We start from the raw sequence: 26,603 nt of genomic DNA, 5'->3' as shown, positions 1-26,603 counted from the left end.
TGTGTATATATGTAATTAATCTTAATTACATTCTGATCTTTCATTCTTTCTATAATTAGTGGAAAGACAGTACACACCGCCAAGGGACAGCTTGGGAGTCCGGGGAAGTACTGTGAGCTCCACCCAGTTGGGTTCGGGGCGAAGCCCCGGAACCAATCATTACTTCCGTTATTTTAAGCTTTAAAAATGCAGGTATCTACTGTGCAATTAGCCTGCTACTCTTCCGCTAAAAAAAATCAAAAACCAAATCTGCTCTGGGCAGTTTCCCTTTCAGACAATGAGGTCTTAGGCAAGTGATGGTTTGAAGACTCTCCCCTCCCGGCTACGCCCATGTGTTATATTATAGGTGTAAGCCTAACTCTCTACAAAATATATAAAGTTTGATAACGCATCGAAAACTGAATGTATGCATTCGTAGGATTACATAATGTATTCTATTTATACAAGTATGTTGTTTGAAAACTAAAACAATACAATAGAAGCCAAATGAGTTTAAAGCTTTTTTGTATTACTTATAGATAACATACATTTCTTCAACTGAGGGGAGCTCACAGCACTTCCCCGGACTCCCTAGCTGTCCCTTGGCGGTGTGTACTGTCTTTCCACTAATTATAGAAGGAGAGTATTCTAGGGTAGAAAAAAACTTTGAAAGAATGAATGATCAGAATGTAATGACTGTTACGTCTTACGCATCTTATGTGCCAATCTAGTCATGCATGTTGATCAGTGACTTAAAATATGCTAAATCATTAGTTTTCCTGGCTGACTCAGACAACCCATTCCATTAAAATATGAGAGAAAGCAGAACGGTTAGACAGACACTTACTTAATGTGAAAAGCTCTTTCTTCCTCCTAGAACATTCTCAAAAACGCGATTTGTATAGGAATATACCCATTATACCCATTATTTAAAATATAAATCTCCTTTCAATAAATATCGGATGTGACAGCGTTTGATAAATTATTGTAATTATTGTAATAATTTTCATCATTAATTACTTTATACTAAGCATAAGTTTGCCGTTAATCATAATAGTATAAAAATTGATTTTTTTAAATTAAATATTTTTTGTAAGCCTTATTTTTAGATCTGTTATTAAAAATAAACAAAAAGAAACTTTTTTCTTTTCAAATCGCAGAAAGTAGAGCTTTATACCCATATTGAGCTGTGAATAAGTTCTGTGTATGTGTTAAAGTTAATTTCTATTAAGTATTGTTTACGAGCCTATTTTTTTTTTTTTTTTATTTCTTTTTTTTCTTTTTTTGCTGCGTTATATCAATGTTTTCTAACTTAACCTCTCTCATCCCTCATTTTGCTTAAATTTAATGGGAACCATTAAAAGTCGGGGGAGGGAAGGAGCAAAAAACAAACAAACAAACAAATGGGAGTGCCATCAAAGGCCCATGCCGACCAGCAAATTGATTAGGCCAAACACAACCTCGAAGACATCAAAGCAATTCCATGCCGCTCGTGCATAGCAGAAAGTACGGTCTAACGTTTTGCAAATGATATAGTGTATTTTTTTTTTATATTCTTGTTGAATTTAAAACAAAATTAATTGTAATAAGAATAAAACAAAACACAAGAAAACGTTTTCGGGGCTTTGTGTCTTGTTGCTGTCACTTTTTTTACAGTTGTCTGCATTGAATTTTTTTTCTTTGGTCGCGAACACACTGGCTCATTTGCTACCGGCCCACCGGGCATTAGCTTGTTTGTCCATATAGCCAGTCCGCCCTTGCTTATATACATTATTCGGTAGTGCCCTACTTTGTTGAAGATACGCGTGTCACGGGTCGTTCCAAGAAAAAAAAAAAGTTGAATATGCCAAAAAAAAAAGTCTCTAACGCTTCATTTTGTATTGTGGACCAATATTACAATGGCGCTGGTTTCGTACAGCGTCACCTGCTTGATATGGCCTGAGGACGTAAGTTGGTCATTATATAACATGGCGTAAGTCTACTCTTTACATATTACATTTCATAAATGAATCGGTTATATTTTACATTTAAATGATACTTTTGAGGTACATTGCATTATGCATACCTCCATATCCAGAAGAACAAACTACTATAATCCATGACATACACAAGCCCCAGGCAGACCTAGAGACAGCGTTGTGGATTGCAGCAGGATAGACACCAATCAGGTTCTCTTCTTTCAAGTTGCTTTCAAAATAAACAACTGCTACACTGAATACACAACAGAATAACCATCCGAAAACTAGAGTTAGCTGTAAAATAATACAAAAAATCTGCATGAACTTAAACAGATTTAAAAAAAAACAACAACAGACATCTGTTTAAAAAGGGAGTATTTAAAAAGATATATTTCTTTTATCAGATTTCATATTTTTGATGTACAAACTATTTTTCTTACCTTGTTCATAGAAACGCGTCCATTATTTGAGGAAAGGATATAACCCGCTAATATTCCAGTTACGAATGGTCCTAGTCGGCAATAAGGTGCCATATAATAGTAGGTCTCGTAGTCTAGTGGACTATTCCTGTAAATAAACAGTAATTATAATGATCTGTTAGTCAGTTAGTGAGACAACTTAGGGAAACGATTCATTGAGAACTGACTTTGCTGTAGCAACATGCAGACAAGACAAAGACATAACAACGAGACATGTTATGGAGATTTGACATGAAAACATAACAGAAAACATAAACGGAAGAAATGTCAGAGGACTCGCATTTGTAATAGATGTGTTTCTTAAAGACATATATAGTAGATTCTTATATTAGGCACACCGTATTTGGGAACTAGGTCAAATTTGTATTTTATTTTTTTTTTTGGTGACGGTTTAACTTACAAAAAAAAACTGAAAGCAGATTCTTATTCTGCAAATAAAGGACTATAAAAATAGCTGTGTTTCTTTGAATTACCAGTCATAGTCAAGATTTTATTTTAAAATAAATTAGGTCACTTCATGCTCCTATACTAAACGCAGTTTTTGTGCTTTATCCTTTAGCGCACATTGAGCACCGTTAGAAAACACCACAATGTTATTGCTAATAAATTACATCTGTGTTAATAAAAAAAAAATTAAAATATTAAATATTAAAAGTAGTAGTTTAACTTCTGCAATATGTATTTATAGTAAATTGCCTCTCTCTCTCTCTCTCTCTCTCTGTATATATATATATATATATATATATATATATATATATATATATATATATATATATATATATATATATATATATCATGGGCGTAGCCACGGGGGGGGGGGAGATAAAATCTCCCTCCCCAAAAAAGGGGGGGGGTAACGGAATTCAGTGACGGATTTTTTGCTTTCATTTTGTTCATTTTAGGTGAGATTTTAATACTAAATCATCACTTACCACAGCACAGCCGATAGGGTTTTGAGTTAAAACCCCTCTAACATGGGGTTTTGAGTTTAATACCCCCTACCAGAGGGTTTAGAGTAAAAAAAAACTATCAGGGGGATTTGAGATAAAAATCCCTCTACCAGGGGGTTTTGAGTTTAAAACCCCCTACCAGGCGTTTTGAGTTTAAAACCTTCTACCAGGGGTTTTGCAGTTAAATCCCCCTCTTCTATAAACAAAACTAAAAAAAATGCAAATGACAATCCCCAAATTCCAATAAAACAGCTAAGGAAAATTTTGACTTTAAAACCGCCTCCAAAAATTACGATAAACCCAACTCTCAATATAAAAAAAGGAAATTACATACTCAAAATTCTCAAAGGGGTTTTGAGTTTGACCCCCACCCCCTCTAGTTGGGATTTGAAGCTAAAAAGTACCTCTTCAATATAAAAAAAAGCAAATTACACACTGTAAAATCTATGAGCGTAGTCAAAGAGGTTTTGAGTTTAAAACCCCCTGACAGCAGGGTCTGAAGCTGAAAAATACCTCTTTGTTACGTGCGCATCGTAGTGTGAATGTGAAATGGTGCGATTGCGTGTTGAAAGGGGGAGAACAAAAAATGGAGGAATATGAACAAGAAAGTGTTTTCAGTATTAATAAAGATTAAAGTATTTATAAACTGTGATTTGTCGTTTTCATCTCTAAAGAGTCTCATCCAATATGAAAACGTAACAAGTGGCGCCCAACGCAAAGGTAACCCACGTATCCCTCTATTCACAGGGGATCTCCTGTCAGCAGACAGTAGAGATAGTATAGTCTAGATCTAGAGACAGGAGAACATTCGATTCGATATTATTAGTAATCAACTATGGCGGACAAGGCTGAGGTAGCAGCGTTGAAGGAAGAGGGAAGGTTGTTGGAGCTTGAAGGGGCAGAACTAAGAAAATACGTACAAGAAAAGTTAATGGAGAGGGAGAGATTAGCGATGGAAAGAGACAAAGAAAAGGAGAGATTAGATAAGAAGGACAAAAGAGAAAGGGAAAAAGAAAAGGAGAGATTAGCGATGGAAAGAGACAAAAAAAGGAGAGATTAGCGATGGAAAGAGACAAAGAAAAGGAGAGATTAGATAAGGAGGACAAAAGAGAAAGAGAAAAAGAAAAGGAGAGATTAGATAAGGAGGACAAAAGAGAAAGACAAAAGGATAAGGAGATAGTAGCAATTGAAAGGGAAAAGAAAAATGAATTGGTCGCCATTGAAAGAGAAAGATTAGCATTTGAAAAAGAGACAGCAGAGAAAAGTTAAAAACAGACCAAGGAAAAGAGAATGATAAAAGAAAGAGTGACTCTACAGGGAATAAACTGGCAAAATATAAAGGTTTGATATTCAACGAAGACAAAATGGACATAGACATTTTTTTGAAGAAGTTCGAGATAGAAATGAGAGAACTGGAGTACCCTGAAGACAAATGGACATTCTTATTGTCGAGATCATTTACAGCGAAGGTGCCTTCAAAAATATGTATGAACCAGGGTAACTACAGCATTGTGAAAGAACAACTACTTAGAACTTTCGGGAAAACAGAAGCTTTCTATCTCCAACAGTTTGTTAATTGTGAGATAGAACCAGAGGATGACCCGCAGACCTTCTTGGACAAAATGAGCAGCCATTTCGATAACTGGATAGAAACCGCTGAGGTAGAAAAACCTTTGACAGTCTTAAGACATTTCTCATGCTGGACAAAGTGATGTACGAGTGTCAGGAGGAATTAAAAATATTTCTGTTGGAGAGGAAACCGAAATCCATAGAAGACATAGTAAGACTGATAAGGGCTTATAAAGTGGCACATCCCGAGAAGAAATTATCTAGAGGCAGTGATATAGAAGAAATAGTTGCCTTTAACGGAACATGTGAGACACAGAATAACTCTCACAGAACAAGGGAGGCACAGGATAGACAGTATAGAAGTGGTACATATGAAAGACAAAATGATAGCCGCAACGGAAGATATCAAGGAAACAGACAGGAAAGAAAGGACTGGGAGAAAGGTAGAATAGAGCAAGGCTTATCATTGTCATCTGATACTGGAACATTGGAGGTTTTTCAGACATTCGTAGGGAACAAGGCAGCCAAGACCATCAGGGATACTGGGAGCACTATTATTGGAGTGAACAAGAATTTAGTGGAAGACCATGAATATACAGGCGAATCTAGGAAGTGTGTTATGTTTAATGGGAATATTGTACAATTACCTATTTCTAAAGTTAGTATAGACACACCGTATGTTAAGGGGACAGTGGAAGCTTGTGTTGTAGATCAGGGTGAGATAGATTTAATTATTGGGAATATTCATGGGGTGAAAATATGTTCAGTAAGGGAGATTGAGAATTGGAAGAAATATTATGGGATAAAGTCTACGCGAGGTAGAAATGGGGATGTGGAAGAAGACATAAGATCTCATACATCAGATGACATGGGTAGCAGAGAGCACGAGAAGAAAGAATTAACAGATAAGGTAGAAAGCAATGCAATAGGAATGGGTCCAAATCAAAGTAAAGTAAGGCAATCAGTGGTACAGGGAAAGCGATATAAGCCCACATACAGACGTACAAATCCATACATCTTATGCTTTAATTGTGGGAGAAGGGGGCATATTAGAAGACAGTGTCAACAGTGAATTAGAATTAAGGATTCAAGGTACAATAGTGAAGAGGCGTATACGAAAAAAGAGAGGGATATTAGCAGCCTAGAAAACAGTACAGCTAGATCATTAGGTAGTAGAATCACAATGGGACATCATTGCAAAGGAGGGAAGCGGAAACGATGGCATGTCAATAATGTTAGAATTATATAGATATGATTAGAAAAGGTAGGAATGATGGACATTATTTATTGTTCTATTCTACAATGAATAAATATATGTGTAATGAATTGAATATTGTTGTTACAATATGCATGGAGCAAGATAGACTTTGTTTGTTAACTATTTGAGTACGACTGGAATGATGGTGTTTTGTACAGGCATACAATTATGAGTGGGGAGTTGTATTGATAGAAATATGATTACTTATAGATAAATGTTAACAGAAGTGGTTTCAATTGCTCATAATAACAGTTATTATTGTGATGAATATAATTGTTATTACATGTTGGGATTGTATTGGTATTAACATGACATTGTGTTTGATTTTGTTTAGTTATTACATTATGGTTTTATATGTTACCAATTTTTTTTTAACTTGGAATAGTCTGATAATATATTCAGTGATTTGTATTTTGGACGTTCGATGTGCATCGAACTTGTTAAACAGGGGGGGGGGGGGGTGTTACGTGCGCATCGTAGTGTGAATGTGAAATGGTGCGATTGCGTGTTGAAAGGAGGGAGAACAAAAAATGGAGGAATATGAACAAGAAAGTGTTTTCAGTATTAATAAAGATTAAAGTATTTATAAACTGTGATTTGTCGTTTTCATGTCTAAAGAGTCTCATCCAATATGAAAACGTAACACTCTTCAATATTAAAAAAAAAGCAAATTACGCACTCAAAATGCTATGAGCGTAGCCAAAGGGGGGTTTGAGTTTAAATCCCCCTTCAGAGGGTTTTGATACTAAAAAATACCTCTTAAATATAAAAAAGCAAATTACGCACTAAAATTCTTTGAGCGTAGCTAGGCTAATGAGGGGTTTTGAGTTTAAATCCCCCTCCTCCAGGTGGCTTTTTTAAAATTGAAAACCACTCCAGATGGTTTTGAGTTTAAAATTCCCCTACAGAGCGTTTTGAGTTAAAAAACCTCTCTCTTCAATATTATTTTAAAGCAAACTACAGTCAACAAATTCTATGACCGTAGCTAAATGGGTTTTTGATTTAAAAAAAAAAACTCCATAGATTTTTTAGTTTAAAACCCCTCAACAGATGATTTTGACGAGAAAACTTTCCTTTTCGATATAAAATGTAAAGCGAAATACAGGCATGAAATTCCAAGAGCTTAGTCAAGAAAGGTTACAAATTTCTACCAGTGGCTTGGGCTCCATTAATTAAGTGTGAATAGTCTTCTGCCAAAATTGAAAAACACTAGCTGTGGCTCAACGAAGATGGCTAAGACAGCTTTTAGGAGTCAGTTATACAGATCGGGTCTAAATCCAAGAAGTCATATGCCGAACTGGGAGTCGAACAATTAGTAAGGTTGTGACAGAGCGTCACATGAGGTTTTGCGGAACATGTTCTCCTACAAAATGAATTACGCAAAATAAGAGTTGCGGAAACAGCTTGTCGGAAAATGCGCCGAACAGCGCGAGAGGGTCTAAGTCAGTAAGAATAGCACATTAGGTTTTTGAAATAAAACTTTTTAACATCAAGATAATGCACTGTAGATACCTCAGAATATGCATTTTGTTGGCTTTCAATACCAGAAATAGTGCTCGGATGCGGGGCTACGGCCATGATATTTCTTATTACGATTTTGCCTTGTGCACTACAGGGGAATGTGTTAAATTCATTATTATCGTTGAAACACCTCCTTTTTTAATTTTATTTAACAGCTAACAATATGAATGTCATTGGAAAGTCTTTCTAAAGATTTTTGGAAGCTTATTTTGATATATTCACCAGCCTACGATCAAACAGGCTAATAATATAGCCTTCATCCCTTATATGAGTATGAATTGCCGGGGGAGGTTAAAACAATAGCTTTACATACTTGGTTACCGAGAATCTAAAAAAACTGCCATCTGCTTTGGAAAAGCGAAACAAAAATACAGGAACTTTTCTAAAATTGGACATGCACTGTCCTGAAACGTCGTTTTTAGCTCCAAACATAAAAACAAATTAATTCTAAACAAAAAAAAGTGACGTGTTTCTTAAAGGAGATTTCGATGAGCTGTGCCTTATATAAGAAGCTACTATATATCAGGGAAACCAGGTAGAGGTGGAAAACATTAATAGCAAAATCTAAAAATGAGATTCATTAGGAGATATAACTTTGAGACATTAAAACTTGACACTGAGACACTATTGGGGGTATGCCATTGAGTAATTAACATTGAAGATTGATTATGAGACACAATAGTAGATATGACATTGAGACAAGTCGTGAAATTATAATGTGCATGTTTGACCAGCGAGACTTGGCATGACAGGAGGCTATGACATAAACTGTTTTTAATTTAAACACGTTGAAAACAGAAATGTTCATTTTCTAAAGAAAAAAATAATAATTTATAGAGTGCCGTTACCTAACAAGGCGTAAGCTCAGGTCACTCTCTGATAACATTACAAACATGGCGTAAGCTCAGGTCACTCTCTGATAACATTACAAACATGGCGTAAGCTCAGTTCACTCTGATAACATTACAAACTTGGCGTAAGTTCAGGTCGCTCTGATAACATTACAAACATGGCGTAAGCTCAGGTCACTCTCTGATAACATTACAAACATAAACACGAGAGCTAAAATGACAAACTAAGTTTAGAAAAAAAAAGTCTTAATGCTCTTCTTGGATGTAGTGAAACCTGTTGATTGTCTGAAAACAATGGAGAGTGACTTCTAAACCTATAGTCTCTGTATTGAAAGAGTTAACAAACCGTAAATTTGAGGGAGAAACGTGGCATCACTATAAGCGTTGATTCCAAGGAACGCAGAATAAGACTTATATTATATAACGCAAGTTATGTTTTCCTAATATATACTAAAATAAAAGTTAATGTAAAAATTGTGCTTCTATCAGTTTCTCATAAAAAAACAACAACATTTAATTACTTACATGTTTTGTAACTTACTAGTAGTATACCAATCGTTTTGTATCGATAAATAAGCCGTGATGAGCCACTGAGCCAGCAGAAAGATACAACAAGTAATGACTCCAGCATATACGTGGCTTAAGGAAAAAAATATATTTATAACCCAATAAGATTTACTGTAAAATATTATACAATACAACTTATAATATTTAAAATAGGATGTACTCAAGTTAATATAAATTTAGAAGATTAAAGACGGGACTATTGATAGAGGTTTATGAGGTCTAACATAAACCTAAAAGAATATTTTATTTAAAAAGCTCAATAACAAAAAAAATATTGATAGCACAGTAAAAAGTTATCGAATAAACAGTGGCGTAACTAGAGTAAAGGAAAGGGGGGGGGGGGCGTCCCAATTCAAAATTACCCCTGGCCTCCAATTAAAGGAACCCCAATTGAACAAAGAAATATTCACATTTGACTAGAATAACACCTTTAGTAAAATCACTAAATTTAGAAAGCCTTCAGGATAGAAGACTTAAAAGTAAAGTAGCAATCATACATAAAACACTGAACCATAATCTTCAAATACAAAAACAAAACTGTGTAAAATACTCAGAAAGACTCAAAGATAAAGGCACATTCCTCGTTCCACATGCTAGGACAAATTTGTACAAATACTCCTTCTTCCCTAGTGCTATTAGAGCATGGAATGGGTTGCTTGAGCTTGCCAGGACAACCAGTGACTTGGCGGAGTTTAGGTCATTAGTTAATATGCATGACTAAATGCATGACGCGTAGGACATAATCATCTTCTTTTTTGAAGTACCGTCTGCATCATATAAGAAGATAAGAATGCCACTTTTTTAAATAATTAAATATTACGCCAATGCCGTTTGTAAACAGAATGATGTTAAATATCACTCCTTTCCATCCAAATCTCTTTTGGACGACCATTTCTTCGAGCATCTCTCTTCACTCCATTGTACCTAGAAGAATGACTTTTGAAAGTTAGTCATGCGTACAATATGTTCAAAACAGTTAAACTTTCAACACTTCACAGTATTGATGGGCTACTCTTTTTGGTCACCAATAGTGTTAATTTGTAAAAGTGAACACTCATGTTTATCTTTTTTTCAACAAACAGACATAGAACAGAGAAGAATAAAACTCTTTTAATAATTGTACATTTGTGCATAATAAAACGTAGGATCATTTCCTAACGAATTAGTCCCATAATAGATCTAGTCGGTTTGACAACGAAAACAATACATGGTTGATCAATGTAAAATTTACTTTAATTTTTTTTTTCATTTCTTTAATTAATCACGTTTCAAGTTATACGCGTAACATATTTATTTGTCATTGAATATATAGTTTTTAAGGTTTTTTTATATTTTTATATGACAAACTTTTTCTATAAATATATTATTTCCACAAAATAGAGATTCAAAAATAATCAACATTTAGTGGCTTTGGCCTGTGAGAAAAAAAAAAAATAAATCTAGTTTTCACATGATCAAGAAACCTGTTAGGCCCCACTACCTCTAGTGCCATGAACTAATACTTTATGTGTACTTACAAGTAGAAGGGAATAATCATCAGTGGTGAGATTATATGGAACTGCATGTCAGCAGCAAGATACCAGGTGAATGACATGCACTAAATGTGATGGAGAAAACGCGTTTCTTTAATAAAACAATAACTAGTACCATTTCTAATAATACACTTTTAAATTATAATACTATATTGGGACTAATAAATGTACTAAATACTAAAATATAAGTAAAATATACATGTGAAAATGAACGGTGAAGTGCTTGACAGTTGCCTGGGATTTTTGTTTACCTGTTGATCAAAAGGTTTAAAGTTATTAACGTAAAGTAAGTTGGTCCACCAACGTTCTTCACAAAGTGGTTTGTCTGCTGGTTGGACTGTGGCCCACAAAGCGCCGAACCCCATGAACCTCTGGAGTCCCAAAAAGAATAGAAAACTTAACATATATGGAGGCGTCAACCTGGTGAGAGATCAAATCATAGGTTAAGTGAAGAAAACATTAAAAACACGCTTTGGAAAAGAGGTTCATGCAATATACAATTGTGTAAATCATCAACTTCAACATAATTGTGTGATTATTTTCAAAATAATTAACGCAACTAAAAACTTAAGGTAGTCCTTGGGGCACAATGAACTAAACATATATCTAGGAAAGACATTTGAAAATCCAGAGGGTAATATATTTAAATTAATGAACATTAAAATGACATGACTTTCTCATCTTATAGCCTAATGAAGTACAACGTAAGAAACGTTTAGTTTCTTCAATAGAAAATAACAATTATTATCAGGTCATTAATTTAATTTTCTATATTGAAGGAATGTATTATTCCACGTGACTGCACAAACACTATTATTGCCTCAACTCTTTATAACAGTCGGGCAGAGCCTTTAACTGTTGGTGGTCTGTTTAATTCACTATCTGCAACTGTTTGGTTTAAGCTTTTCCTTGAGTTCAAGGGCAAGCGTGGTCGAGAGGCCAAGTGCGCTTGAACTTGGCTACCTAGAAGGAGGATCGAGGCTCGACATCCTACTCGGGCAGAGTTGTGTTTACTGAGCGCCTAAAGGCAGCACGGAAAACAAACTAGGAGTTGGTACCCCCTCCACATCACTGGTCCATTAATGAGATTGAACCAAAAGCGCTCTGAGCATGCTATAAGCATGAAAGTAGCGCTATATAAAAGCTGTAATAATAATTCAAAATGTAAACTATTCTCCAAGTAGCAAACAAACATTATTCTGCAATTCTAAGACAACTTTTCTGAACAGCACATGTTGCTATACAATATAACAAAGAATATAGAAAACAGTAGTTTCTATCTTATTAACAATGTTCTACACCCGTTTCAATAGTTACAATGATATAGTCAAGATAATTATAAACTAGTAAATTATAATTTTTTTAAAAATCTTAACGGCCAAGACAGTGTGGAAAATTAGATATTAATAAACTGTAAAATTTCTAGGAAAAAAATTAGAGCTGTTATCGAGATCCGTGTCCATGAAGTGCTTGCAAGATGAAAAGAAGAATTGTCAAGTAAGGTCATGAACTAAAAACAATTTAAACGAGAATGATATATTATTTTTCACGCTGACTAAAATTAAAGCAAGATTACCATCAAACTTAGCGGCTATTATTAAGGATTATTGAACATGTGTTGTTGTTTGGTTTTTTTGTGTTTTTTTTTACGTATGTTTTTATTCAACAAACAAACAGATTCAGTAACCTCCAGAATCTATGGAAATAAAAACTTCCCCATGAGATCTTCCAACTTTTTGTAGACATTTTTTTGAGAGTCGAGTAGGCGACAAGAAGACCACTAAGGAAAAATAAATACAATTTTGGTCATTATTTGTTTTAAACTCATGAATTGTATAAAAATTGTAAAAAAATGTCTAAGGTACATGTGATATATTTAAAATAGGCGACCGCCTTAAATTTTTTTGTAAAAAAAAAATAAAAAATATAAAACTCATTATGAAATTCGTTTTGTAATCTTGTAAAAAAAAATTAACCGTCATTTTACTATTTAAATTCTTTTAAATTAAATTTCACTTACCTTATGATAAAGAAAGTATCAACAGCTAAGATACATAAAGCATAGAATACAGTTTCTACAGTAGTTAGCTGTGATGGGTCAGGCTCATTAACTAAGAAAAAATAGATAAACTATTTTATAAATGTAAATTGTATTAGTGAAAACAAACTTTAAAATATTTTAGCTGCCTTGTTTTTACAAAGAAACAAATAGTCAAGTTTAGGGTGCTACGTCATGGTAGCAGTGGCGTAGCAAGGGACCCGTGGGCCCGGTTTCAAGAATGTCTTGGTGGGCTCCTACGTGATAGTGTCTTAAAAGTCAATGTTTGTACTTCTTGACTGAATTAAACGACTTAAAGGTGTTTCATTACATATACTTACGTTACGTAAAACTATTAAACATTGATAGAACTAGTTCTATACCCATTATTTTTAACAGTAAATAACAGTATATAGAGTTAAAATGTATTTATTGAAATCACATTCTCTGGCGCTTAGCATATTCAGTGCATCTATTTCTAAAACTCTTGTCTGATTTTCGTCCAATAGAGATAACAGCAAGTGAAGCCAACTATCTCTTTGGCATAGGGCTATAGGGCAGATGATGTTGAAGTCATCTGTTTCTTAGGCCAACGGTTAACGAGCAGGATGTCTTGTGGCCATCACAACGACCCACAGCCTTTACTTTCCCAAGCACTTAACCACTCAAACAACTCAACCCCTCTCTGTCATAGAGCTTTTAAAATAATTTTTGATCATTTGCAACTTGGCCAATGACCGCTCTGCTGAACAATATAAATGAAAACTGACGCTAATTGGATTTCCTTTAGCAATTGTAGTTTCGCTAGAACTGCATTAATATTGCACAAAATCCTAGCATCTTGTATTGAAGATCTGGGGCCTTTAAAATTTTAATGTTTGTATCAATTTTAAATAAAGCCTGGTCTGAGTTTTGGTTTAAATATAATGATGTTAACTTTCTTTAAAAACTATGAACCAAGTTTCAACCGAATACTAAGTATTGCTCAGCGAATGACACTATTCCATAATCAATTTATTTATTTATCTGTCCTCTAGATTTTTGTTTTTAAACCACATCAAAAATCAGCTTCACCATTCATTGCAATCGTTAGAAGAAAATAAAAATGTTTTATGATTTCTTATGAAACAAAATTTAAGGTTTCTTTTGATTGAATAGTATTTATTTGTCAGGTCTAGATTGAGATTGAAGTAGGTAAAAGAATTTTAAGAAAAAAATAAATCACACTTTGTTTTAGTGCAGAAAAAAGGAAACGGGGTAATGTTTAATAAAGTTGAAAAGTTAGCAGCTGTGTCAAATTATTGCTTCTTACAATTAGGCCTATTTATTCAGACGTACTTATAAATGTCGCCCTCTCCTTTTTGCGTGCAGCACATAAATATTTTCCAAACTAAATCCCCCCCACACCCCTGTTACATTCCTTTAATACATAGTTTTATTAGTAACAAAAGAAAAAAAAGAAAGAACGGGACTACCTGACAATTGTCACCAACAATGTTTAGTTAGTGTTATAGCCATCATTACAATTAACCTGATATATACCTTTACCTACACGCCGCTGGTACAGACTCTAGTACTGGTACATAGACACTAGTACCTGTACACAAATCTAGTACTGATACACAGATAATTAATCAATGTTTTGAAGTAAATATACATTTTGCATAACATTTTATAGCAGCTTTTTAGATTCTATAGTTTAAATCACCTTTTACAAAAGTGCAATTAATATTTACCATGAGCTCATGTGGGCCCCAACTTGTCACAAATGATGGGCCCAAGCGCAATGAATCTCTTTTGCGCCATTGTTGGTACGCCACAGGCTGTGGGCCCCTAAAGGTCGTGGGCCTAGGTTCATTAAACCTCTTTGCGCCAAAGATGCTTCGCCACTGCGTGGTAACTACAAATTTCATTCAAGTTTCATGACTTGAACAATATAGACCAAATAACTGGTTGTCTTTTCCAAGACTTTCTCTTTAATTTAATATTATTTTCAAACAAAATTAACGAATTAAAATTTAGTCTAAATGCCAAAGTTCACATCAGCAGAACTACAGAAAATAAACATTAAAAAAGCAAATACATACAAAAGTCAGTATAAAAAATAACACACACACACACACACAACTAGCACTTAATCAATTAGATTGTATTATTTTTCTTTTTAACGAAGGGGCTTGAAACATCCTGACTGACAGTAGAATAAAGGAGTTCTTAAAAATGTATTTTTTAGCCTCATTTTGGTTTAAATTATATTTTCAAAACATAAAATAGCATATATACTAATAATTTTTGCCTCTTGAGTTTTATTTACAGTTATTGTAGACAAATATCTATTTGCATATTTTTAAACCTGCAAAAACATGTATTTAGAGCAGTTGTCTTTAACGGAGACTTAGTGAAATTGGGGTACGCTTGGAGTCAAAGGGGCGGTAGGGGCGCATTGGATGAAGTCACAATAAGAGACAATCTACTGGCTTTGACTAATTTAGAGCTTGACATTTCTAATATTGTTATACGGCCGGAGGCACAATGTTCCCATTAGCTTAAATTCATTTTTATTGATTTCAGCAATAATAACGTTTAAATAAAAATAAAACTAAGTTTATAATTAAGCCCTAAAATGTATGTATTAATTTTAAAAAATGGTGTATTACTTATGAAAATATTTCTTGCAAATATTTATTTTTTAATCGGTTTGTTTTTAGAAAAAAAAAATAGCCGTTGAACCTAAACTTTGTAAGCCACAACGCATGGTTAAATATTCTCATTTTCTTATAGTTTTTAAAATCAATTTGTTGGAACGACAGACGTACAGATGAACAAACAGACAGACGGAAATAATGCACAAACCTAATAGCGGAATTTTCCAAATACGGAGCCGCTAAAATAATAGCAAGAAAAAGAAAAACATTGAAATATATATTTTAAAAGGCAATACATCCATTATTCAACTTATTAAAAAAATTGTTATATTCCTAATTGCTAATAATGGTAGATTAAAAAAAAAATAACAAATAAGAAAACAAAAAAAAATCTGAAATATTATTATCCCACCCAATTTCCTCCTGCCCATCAGAAAGAAACTTTGTTAAGCGAAAGTATAGATCTACTATAAAGATAACAATATTAGACATTTACATCATTACATGTTGACTTAGAGGACTATGCGCGAAATGTTCAGGAACATTCAATTATTAAACTCTTGAATCAATAATACCTTACATTTGGAAATCCCCAAACACGATAGTCCTTTCAAGACCGATGGTGGATCTAGATTTATGTCACTTTGTCTTGACAAATTTAAAGTTATCTCATTTTTTTAATATTTTAAAAATTATAATGGTCAAACTTTTCTTAGTGTGGCCAACGAGCTAATCATTCTTTTCTCAGCGAACAACAATAACTTTTAAATTTCTAAGAAAATCGTTATAACCGTTTGTTTTTGTAGATTCGTTAAAGACTCCATGAAGCTGTGACATGAATATAGCTCCTCCTTCGTGTTCGAAGATGAGCACGTTTCCTATGGACTCCAATCCTCGCTTTAAATAGCCGGCCGCATATGTGGCGTGGGTGGGTTTGGTCAATTGCAGATAGGCCTGCTTCTTGTCTCAGCTTTTTGTTGGTTCGGCGCTCTTTCTTCTTGCTTCAAATCTTGAGACCCCGAGACTCATAGCTTCACGCTATCTGGAGCGATCGAGAGCTAGTGCTTCCCAACGTAATTGTCTATATCGCATTCCTTGAAGGAACACTTAAGAGTGTCTTTATAGCGCTTGAATTGGTCTCCTTGGGAGCGCTTTCCTGCACACAACTACCCGTACAGAAGTCGCTTGGGAAAGCGATTGTCTGGCATGCGGACTTCATGTCCCTCCCATCTAGGTTGGGGCCTTTTTACTGTCGCATTGATACTGTGCATGTTGGAAAGCTGTCCTATGTGACTTACATAAATGTGACATAAATGTAATTACATTGTTTAGTTAACAATATAAAAAGCAACACAAAAATTAATAGTCTAAATGTTATCTTTATTAATACTTACTGAAATAGGGTGCCCCTAATATCACAACATGAACCAATACAATTAGCATTGTACTAAAACAGCGGATGCCGTGAATGGCTGGCAGTGATTCCTTGCTGGACACGCTTCTTAAAAGCTTTGGAACGTTGGTATACAAAGAAAATGCCAATAAAATCTGAACACCTGTTCCTGCAAAACAAATTGTTTTATAATATTAGTTTAAAAAAAAAAAAGAATTGTTCCAAATGTTTCCAAAATGCTTAGCGTACTATATCTAAAGCACAGATAAAAGATTTATTAAGGCAGCCCATATACATTTCATATGTAAAATATTTGTTATTCTATTTTTTTATTCGATAAGTACGACTAGTAGAAAACTAATCAACAATATCGCCCGCTGACAGGTCGCAAGTGTCTTTGAGGAAAGCCGAAGGTCTCAAAGATTATTATACCTATTATTAGTATTTAATTATTATTTATGTTACCATTATTTTATTATTATTATTTTAAAAAAAATATACAGAGATATTACAGGGGAAACCTATAGCTATATATATAAAACTGGCATAATATAACTTCAAATATGTCGGGTATAAATGATGAATTCAAATATATTTTCTGGACTACCCCATAAAATACATTTAAATCGTGTGTTTGTTGTGAACTCCATTTTAAGTGAAAAACTATATCTCATAGTGATCGTTTATACAAAATCTGCTAACATACGGAATAACTTGTAGGCAAGGCAACGCCTCATCTAAAATGTTGCGACATCAAGAAAACATCATAAAAAAGCATCAAAAATTACACTAACAACATGACCAAATTTAAAGGAACTTTTTGAACAAAAGTGCAAAAGAAAAATCGAAATAAATATGGAAGACAACGGCCACCCGCTCCATCAGAACTACGTCAGGGAGACTGCAGACAATCAAAACAAGAACGGAGTGGTACACAAACTCGTTCGTACCTCACTTGGTCAGACTCTATCACCGCCACTCATTGATCGGGAACATGAAAAGCACCTGTGTGTAGTCGCTGAATGAACTCTTTATGTTGTGTCTGTTGTATTTATGTGTATTTTTCTTTTGTGTTGTCTATATGTGAGAAAAGAGTCATTGTAATCACAACAAATTTTCGTAAGGATCAATAAAGCAGTCTTAGTCTTTAACTAACTGATCAGATAGTTTCTAAGTCGTTCAAGCGTACCTTGTTCATATGTCTTAGATTTGGTTAAAGAATTCTTCGTCTTATGTATATCTCTATTCTTGAAATTGTTCTTCATTTTTAACTCTTCATCGTGGTTTGGATAACTCTTGCATATTAATTGTGGACACAAGTTGATTAAAATATCCAGACAAGTTCCACAAAAGATCATTGCTAAAATGAGTGAAAATATCATTCTGAAATAAAAGAATACTAGTTATTACATGGGTGTAGCCAGGAATTTTGTAGGGGGGAAGGGACTCAACTAGGCAAATGATGTTTATTTACAGGACATCACAAGTACATAGAATAGCATCTATCTTTAGCACAGTCTTTTCATACTAGCTCTAGACTTGTTCGGAACTTGTTCTCCTCTTCCTAATGTTGACATCCTTTTCAGTGTATTCTATAACAGTGCGCACCTTCTGCACTAGCTTAGCCCTTCCTCTTCTTCCAGTTGGCTAGTCAATGCTTCGACCTCATGACGATAGTCGCTGATGCCAGCCAGCTGACACAGGGGGAGTTAATGAAGGTCAGGATTGCCAGCCACTTTTAACACAAATGGAGGTTGAGGCGATCACTGTAGTTTCCAGGGCCGTTGTTTTAAGACTCCAAGTCAGCGAACATTTTCCATGGACGTCTCTTGACCCACAAATAACCATGTATTCAAACATATAGACTTTCTCAGCTTCACCTGTAAGGTATGTCCATGAAACACCCTTGTAACGTTCCATAAGCAAATGTTCTTTCACCACTGCATCAGGTTGCGATGAAATTAATTCACCATCGTTCAAGCCACTCTCACTGACGCAGCCAGAAGTCTATTAAGTCATGGGTACTGTCCCACAGGGTGCCACATATACAGTTCTTGTCAATCACCTAGATGCATCTGCCAGACTTCGAGTTCTCTTACAACGCCGCAAATTTAAATTCGTTGTTTCTGTCTTGGTCTTTCTTTTTCAATACAACTTCATCCACTTTTTTCAACATAATGTTAAAAATCATTTTCATTTCTCATCGCATTGAGTCAAACATATTTTTAGTGAGTCTTTCATAAATTTCATAAGCTCGACGATATCTGGATCCACCTCAAACAAACATGTTTCCAGATCCTCCCATTGATCATCCAGAGCCTGCCAAAGACGTGTTCTAAGAATGTCTTTATTCTTTTCAGAGCGTTTCAGAAGCCGCCATACGAGCTCTACTTTCAGTTCCATCAATTCCAGATCGTCTAGCCGTTTCATAGAATAAGATTCTACCAAAGGCCTGTGTTGAGTTGCCAAATACCACTTCTGACACCAATTTAAAAACTTCAGGGAGGCAACTCAACTAGTCAACGATGTTTATTCACAGGAAATCACAAGTACATAAAACAACATATACATATATCATGACCGTAGCCAGAATTTTTTTGGGTGGGGAGGTATGGGAGGGACTTTTTCTCCCCCCCCTGCAATATATATATATATATATATATATATATGCTTATATATATATATATGTGTATGTGTGCGCGTGAGTGTGCGTCTATGTGTGTACATAATTAATATTAATTACATTCCTACCATTAATTTTTTAGGAAGACGTTTCTTTTACCCAAGAATAGGTTCTTCTTGAATTAGTGGAAAAAAAAACACTTCCCTAGTCTATGGCGAGCTCCTCCGCCAAGCACTATTTCCGGTATTGAAAGCCAACAAAATACATATTCTGAGGTCTCTATAGTGCATTATCCTGCTATTAAGTTTTATTTCAAAAACCTTGTGTGCTATTCCTACTGACTTAGACACTCCCCCTTTGTTCGGCGCATTAGGCAGCAAGTTTTATCGTACATTTCGGATGGGGGTTTTAAATGAAAATCTTCCTTAGCTATGTTCTTGGAAATTGGGAAGCGTCGTTTGCATTTTTTTTTTGGTTTTGTTTTTTAGAAGAGAGGGGATTTGACTGATAAACCCCTTGTCTGAGCTGGGTGCAAGTCAGGGTTTAGTATTAAAATATTTTATCTTATCAAAAATAAAAACGAAGCGAAGCGAAAAATTATTCACTAAGTTCCGATACCCCTTCCATGGGAATTTTATTTCATCCAGAGGTCTGAGGGTTTAGCACTGGAGTTTTGTGCTTCCTCGTGTGACGTGAGATTTCTTCTCTGACATTTTTCTTCTGCCAGCGTTGTTCTCTTATCATCAAGTACCTGTGCGCCAGTTTTCACAGAGCGACGCCATGTTGTTCTGTCATGTGCCTATGTCTCCCACGTGTGTGTACATAATTAATCAAGCACTATTTTCGGTGTTGAAAGCTATCAAAATTTATACTCTGAGGTATCTACAGTGCATTATCATGCTATTAAAACGTTGTTTTTTTTTGAAAACCTAATGTGTTATTCTTACTGACTTAGATCCTCTTAGTCGTTCAGAGCATTGCTGTTTTTACACAAATCTGTCACTGTTAATGTCTGAAGCCTGTTCCCACTTGATCAAAGGACATACGTGAAGATGTGGCTCAAAGTTTTACTAGGTTGTCATCGCAACTCTTATTATATGTAATTCATTTTGTCGGAGAATATTCCTTGCAAACCTTATGCGACGATCTGTCACAGCTTTACTATTGGGTCGACTCCCAGTTCGGCATGGAATTTCCTTGATTGAGACTTGATCTCTATAACTGACTTCTAAAATCCGTCTTAATCATCTTTGTTGAGCGACATTTAGTGTTGTTCAATCTCGACGGATGACTATTCACTGCACTTTATTTATGGATCCCAGCCACTCAGGGCCGGTCCTAGCCATTGCGGGGCCCTATGCGAAACGGATTGCGCGGGGCCTATTCTGGGTAGGGATAAGGATAATAAGTGAAAATTCCTCTTTGCATTTTATACATTCTTAACTAAGTACAAAATCACGATCAAATTAACTTTACGAGCCTAGTGTGTAGCAAAGTCATACCGTAGATTAACAAAATTCTGTTTCCTACATAGATCACGCTCAATAGCAAGAATTGCCACATTGTTCAATCTTTCTTCGTGAATTGTTGACCTTAATTAATTCTTGATTACTTTAAGACGCGAGAAACTTATTTCACAAGATGTCACAGTAACAGTTCAAATCTCAGCTGCAAGGAGTAAATTGCAGTGTTCACAATTCTGTTGAAGCATTTTATCCTGTAGCCATCTTCAGCTTTTTGATGTATGAAGTTTTCCACAGATTTATCATACTGCCTTTTCCTTTGAGATTTGGCTGGAGAGAATGCAACAACATCCATATTTCCAGCCAACTTCATTTCGCTGTCACAAGAAGAAACAACAGGAAGAAACTTAAAACGTACATACACTACCACAAGCTCTTTCATATTAACCCTTATCTGAGAGATACCGATAACATCTGCTCGTTGTAACTTATGTCTGGAGTACAATCCAATATCACTGTATTCTTGATGTCTTGAAGGATAGGATTCACCACAGCATTAGCTCTATTTGAATCTTCTTTCTCAGGTAACGAGCATGAATTTCTGCATTGGTAACACGTCGAAGATGTTCCCCCATTATTGGATCAAACTTTGCGAGTAATTCTACTAGACCAGGAAATTCCCATTACTTGGCTCTTTAAGTCTTTCAATGGTCCCTCCGACCGAAAGCTAAATTGCGCTTCGCTAGAAATCGTACAATTGCAACTAGTCCAACGTTTAGTTTCAGAATAAAGTATCTCCTGGTGAACTTTGTCAATGGTTGGTTTTTTTTTACTAAGTCTTGCTTCAGATTCACGCAACTGGTCATGGCGTCTAAATGCCTTTGCGATTTTCATGCTCTGCTAGCCTTGTGGTACAGCTTTGCCACTGGTCAAATCCTTCATTTAAAAAGGAACTTTTTTGTTTTTCCAGTAGACGACAGTAGATCTTGTCTGCTGACACAGAATATATCAGCCAAGGACGCAAAACACTTTCAACATTACTCAGGTTTTGTTTGCAATGCATTTAAGTGAAATGTCTACCATTCTTATTTTTCGGAACATTCTCCAAAGTAATCTCAGGTGGACCTTTTTGTAATAAATAGTCAATACAAGATTTTTCCATTTTTTCTAGACACATGGAAGGATAATCCAGATTTCTCAATGAATCGACCACATTTAGCTCATTATCTATAACTACATGTTGATCAGTTATTACATAATTGCCTTCATTTCTTACGACATGTTGATCAGTTGTTAGTGTTACATTATTTCCTTCTCTTACGATATTCACCACTGCAGTTTTAGCATTATTTAGCTGTCTCACTAGAAGTGATTATGTTCTCATTTTTGGGTTTTGATCGTTTTAAAAACGTATTCTAGTTCTATTGGAACTTTCGTTTCGTTTAAAATTCGAACTGTTATTGTATTTATTTAAATATGAAAGCTGACAATGCTTTTTTTATTCGCGTAAGATTTGTGATTTCCATATAACAATTTTGTCTAATTTTCAGGAGATTTTAAAAATAATTTCCCCAACTTTTTCGTATATTTTGCATAATTATGCAATTACAGATATACTTAGCGCGGGGCCTATGAAAGCGCAAGGGCCCACTGGGCCGCATAGGTTGCAGTGGCTTAAGACCGGCCCTGCAGCCACTGGTAGAAATGTGTAACCTCTCTTGGCTACATTCTTGGAATTTGGTGACTTTGGTTTAATTTAGAATAATATTGAATAGAGAGCTTTTCAAACTCAAATCTCTCTATATGGTGATTTTAAACTCAAAACCATCTGGAGGGGTTTTAAAGCTAAAAAATAAGCCATTTGGAGGAGGGTATTTAAACTAACCCCTCCCTTTGGCTTGGCTACGCTCAAAGAATTTTAGTCTGTAATTTGATTTCTTTATATTGAAGAGGTATCTTTTAGAATCAAACCCTGCTGAAGGTGTGTTTAAACTCAAAACCTCTTGGCTACGTTCATAGCATTTTAAGTGTGTAATTTGCTTTTTTTATACTGAAGAGGGGGGTTTTATCGTAAATCCCCTCGCAGAGGGGAGGATTTTATTTCCGGGATGGGTTTAGGCTCCAAGATCCATCCCCCCTGGATACACCCTTGGATTATAAACTTTTGAAAAATATAATAGATCTTCATGTCTCACGAAACCATTAGCTTCTATTCCCTGTCTGTAATTCCCATAGTCATTTCATTCGTAAATCTCCGTCACTTAATCATCTGGACTTTTAATCCCAAACAAAACACTATTTCATGAAGTATCTTGCTTTTAAGGTTGTTTAAACGTGTGGCTACAATGTTACTTACATTGCTGCTATTGTTGCTTTGGTTGTCTCCCTTGTTTCTGTTCTACATTCAGTAGGCTCCACTGTTAAATTGGACGAAATTTCGAGCTCAATCAGCACTAGGAAATAAAGCAAAAATAAATAAATAAATAAGTTTGATTTCAGCGAATTGTGATAGATTTTTGTTATTCTTTAGTTTATTCTTTTGTTATCATTTTAAATAAAACCGTACTCAATAGGCAGAAATACAATGTTTACATAGCTTATTAAATTTAATTAGATAATATTACAAAGGTGATGGTGAAACAGTTACGTATGGGGGACGAACGTATGCCAAAAGTAGATCTGTTTGGTGAGAGAAACGGTACTTTACGGAAACGCTTTAAAGATCAGCTCAGGTATCAACTTCGCTTTAACTGACATAAAAGAGAGCACCTGGCTGCAGGCAGTTTCGGAACGAGACAGATAGAGATCACTAACAAAGGCTGTGGGAAACACATTTGAGACCAAAAGAAAATCAGCTGGACACCAAATGAGTAAATGCCGTTTAAGTGTTATGATAGTAATTTGAGTAATGTTTTAAAAAATGATATGCATACATATATAGGGCCAACAATTAAATCATGAGTTACATTGCTGAATAACTTAAAGTGTTAGAACTGTTTCTTTGTAATTGTTTTGTTGTTCAATTATTGTAACATCTATTTTTTTTATAGTGTCATTTTCTTACTATGGTCTAGAGTCTAGATGATATTAATGTTATCTCATTGCTCTACTTTAGTTTAGTTAGATGATACCAATGTTGTCTCATTGCTCTATTCTGATGTCGATTCTAATGCTATAACATTGTCCTACCCTGCTGGAGCATCTTTGTTATCTCATACTCAGAACAACTGTCTGGTAAACAAGATCCCATCCGCAGTAAAACTGGCTCTAAGTTTGCATTTATTTTTTTCTTTAAGTTCTGTAAAATAGATGAAAAGAAAGGTTAGATTATGATTTCAATCATTCCGTATAGTCCTAATTGCGTTAGTATCCCAACCAACATAGAACGACGTAATAAAAAATATTTTAAATTAATAAATCTAGAAAGACTAATTATATACTCGAGTGACACTATTCAAATAGAAAATATAACATACTAGTCGACCGCCGGCAAATCATACGCCGCTATTTTGCAGGGCCGCAGTGGGCCCCGCATTTTATAGGACCCGCACTAATTCAAGGTGTATAAATTATTAAATTAAACCATTTATAACTTATAACAGATTCCCTCCTGTCGATTTACCTCGAGCTCCTGGAAATCTCCAAAAATTGCAAAATATACGAAAAAGTCCTTAAAATATACGGAATATATAGACAAAAATTGTCATTTTGGGGTGTCATTCAATATTGAAAACGCCAATTCTACGAGCGATAAATGAAAACGGCATTATGCATTAGCCGTAATAGTGTATTCTGGTGAAAGAAGCTTCTCGCACCTCAAACTAATGAAGAATTAGTTGAGGTCAACAATTCTCAAAGATAGATGAAACATTTGGTAATTCTTGCTATTGAGTGTTATCTATATAAGAATCAGAATTATTATGATATACTGTATGATTTTGAGCTTATTAATATAATTAAAATTTGATTAAAGTGATTTCTACATCTTATACCTAACATGTTTTAGACAAAGCATTATTAAAATAATCATCATACATCTTTTTTGTATTCCTTTAAATATCCTTTCCAAGTTGCATTTGTCTATAAAATAGGTCGAATTTGATTTGGTTTACATTTGTAAACACATTTTGAGCCTAGTGGTTTATTTATATAAATAGACTTTTCAGATTTTAATTTACTAAATGAGTTATGCTTTTTGCAGAAGTCTTAAAATTAATAAAAAAATATGTGTAATAAGTATGCTGCAAGTTACAAAAAAAAAGAAGGGTATTACTGAAAACTAATATTTAGTGATTATTTCAATATTTAACTAGTTCTAATCTTCAATAGTAAAAATATAACTTTCTTATTATAACTTACCGAAGTTAGTAAATCTCTTTACATTGTTTTGAATGACACGCAATGTATATCTTTTTTTTTTAAATTATGTTAATTTAAAAGAGGCATACCTTTGAGGAAATAGTTAATAAACAGTACTTTCCATTGAAAATACTGTCACGTTTGTCATTCCCTGACGGAGCCTTGGCCTTCCTGCACTGCTTGTAGTTGCCTACGAAATGCAAACTCTCTTGCAAAATAGATGGGCTAGGTTTACCCCATGAGTCCAAGACTAAAGAAAAGGGAAGAGAAATACAAAGTAGTTTAATTAAGGAGAGTTTTAATAAAACTGATTCAAATTATAGAGCTTTAAGTAAAATTAAAATATAAATTGCAAAATAAAATATGACTTGTAAAGATATTGAACTTATTAATTATTGGCAAAAAATTTAGAATGAATAAATATTTTAGTAATATATACAAAGAGAGAAAGAAAGAGACATTGATTGTGTGATGTAGATTATCATATAAATATTACGAATGGAAGCGAGTCATTAGTATAGACATGTTTAGCATTAAACTAATAGAAAGTTAGACGCTTAGTAATATAGACAAACACACAAAACATACTCACACTGTAAGGTCCAAATGTTATCTGAAATGTTCGAAAACAAACGTTGAATATCTCGAGCACAATTTGATTGATTCTCTTCTCTTGGAGTACAGTTTAATTGTGACAGTTTATCGACTTCTTTAAGACTGCACTCTAAATTCTGCCCATTTCTCACATCGTTAGTTGTGACATTTTGTTTTGTATCCACATCGTCTTGTACATTTGAAGAAGTCAACAAATAAGAGTTCCCTAACAGCATGGCTAAAACAGCTAGTTCAAGCTCAGACAACTGCGACTTGTAATGATGAAGAGTGTCTCTGATATTATACCAACCTTTGCGTAGAGTGGATTTAATGATACTTACGTTTGATTGTTTGAACACTTGATTATAAGTATATCTAGCTTCAGAGAAGACTAATAGAGTAAGAAATATGTACACGACTTTTGCTTGTTTCATTTTGCTTATCTTGTACTACTGTCCACTAATGTAATCATTATATGCAAAGTTTAAACACTAGATATTTCATTAATATTGAATGAAGCAGAAAACTAGAAATGTGAAAGACCCACTTTAACTTATAGGCTAGCTTAACAAGTTGCTATATTCAAGATGCAAGAATAAAAAGTTCAAAACATAATAAACATTATGGAAATACATTCATGCTCAAGGCAAATGTAGCATTTAAGCGTCCAATGTTTAAAACTTATGTACTTGTTTAAACTGATACGACACCTGTCTAAGGTTAATGACAATCGATATAGCCAAATTAACACATGGTATTGATCAAATAGAACTCATTTTAGAAATATACATTACTGTGTTTTAAATGTACATAAGACGTACATT

The 26,603-nt window shown here is 34.5% G+C and overlaps 1 protein-coding gene across 1 annotated transcript in view; it reads right to left on the bottom strand.

Moving 5' to 3' along the window:
- The window catches only part of LOC106051752 (nose resistant to fluoxetine protein 6-like), a 32,756-nt gene extending 6,404 nt beyond the window's left edge, over positions 1-26,352 (bottom strand). Inside the window, exons 1-13 of the mRNA XM_056005037.1 lie at positions 25,778-26,352; positions 25,275-25,435; positions 24,016-24,124; positions 23,183-23,279; positions 17,930-18,123; positions 16,742-16,909; positions 12,685-12,775; positions 12,352-12,444; positions 10,916-11,084; positions 10,650-10,729; positions 9,091-9,204; positions 2,378-2,504; positions 2,045-2,231 (exon numbers count right to left, since the gene is read on the bottom strand). Of these exons, the coding sequence (XP_055861012.1) occupies positions 2,045-2,231; positions 2,378-2,504; positions 9,091-9,204; positions 10,650-10,729; positions 10,916-11,084; positions 12,352-12,444; positions 12,685-12,775; positions 16,742-16,909; positions 17,930-18,123; positions 23,183-23,279; positions 24,016-24,124; positions 25,275-25,435; positions 25,778-26,213 (2,026 nt within the window). The 5' untranslated portion in view covers positions 26,214-26,352. The remainder of the gene's footprint in view (positions 1-2,044; positions 2,232-2,377; positions 2,505-9,090; positions 9,205-10,649; positions 10,730-10,915; positions 11,085-12,351; positions 12,445-12,684; positions 12,776-16,741; positions 16,910-17,929; positions 18,124-23,182; positions 23,280-24,015; positions 24,125-25,274; positions 25,436-25,777) is intronic.
- Between the last annotated feature and the right edge of the window lie 251 nt (positions 26,353-26,603).

Source organism: Biomphalaria glabrata, chromosome 11 (genome assembly GCF_947242115.1).
Source record: "Biomphalaria glabrata chromosome 11, xgBioGlab47.1, whole genome shotgun sequence".
Taxonomy (NCBI): domain Eukaryota; kingdom Metazoa; phylum Mollusca; class Gastropoda; family Planorbidae; genus Biomphalaria; species Biomphalaria glabrata.
Note: the sequence above shows the minus strand (reverse complement) of the source record. Positions and strands in the feature narration are given on the sequence as shown.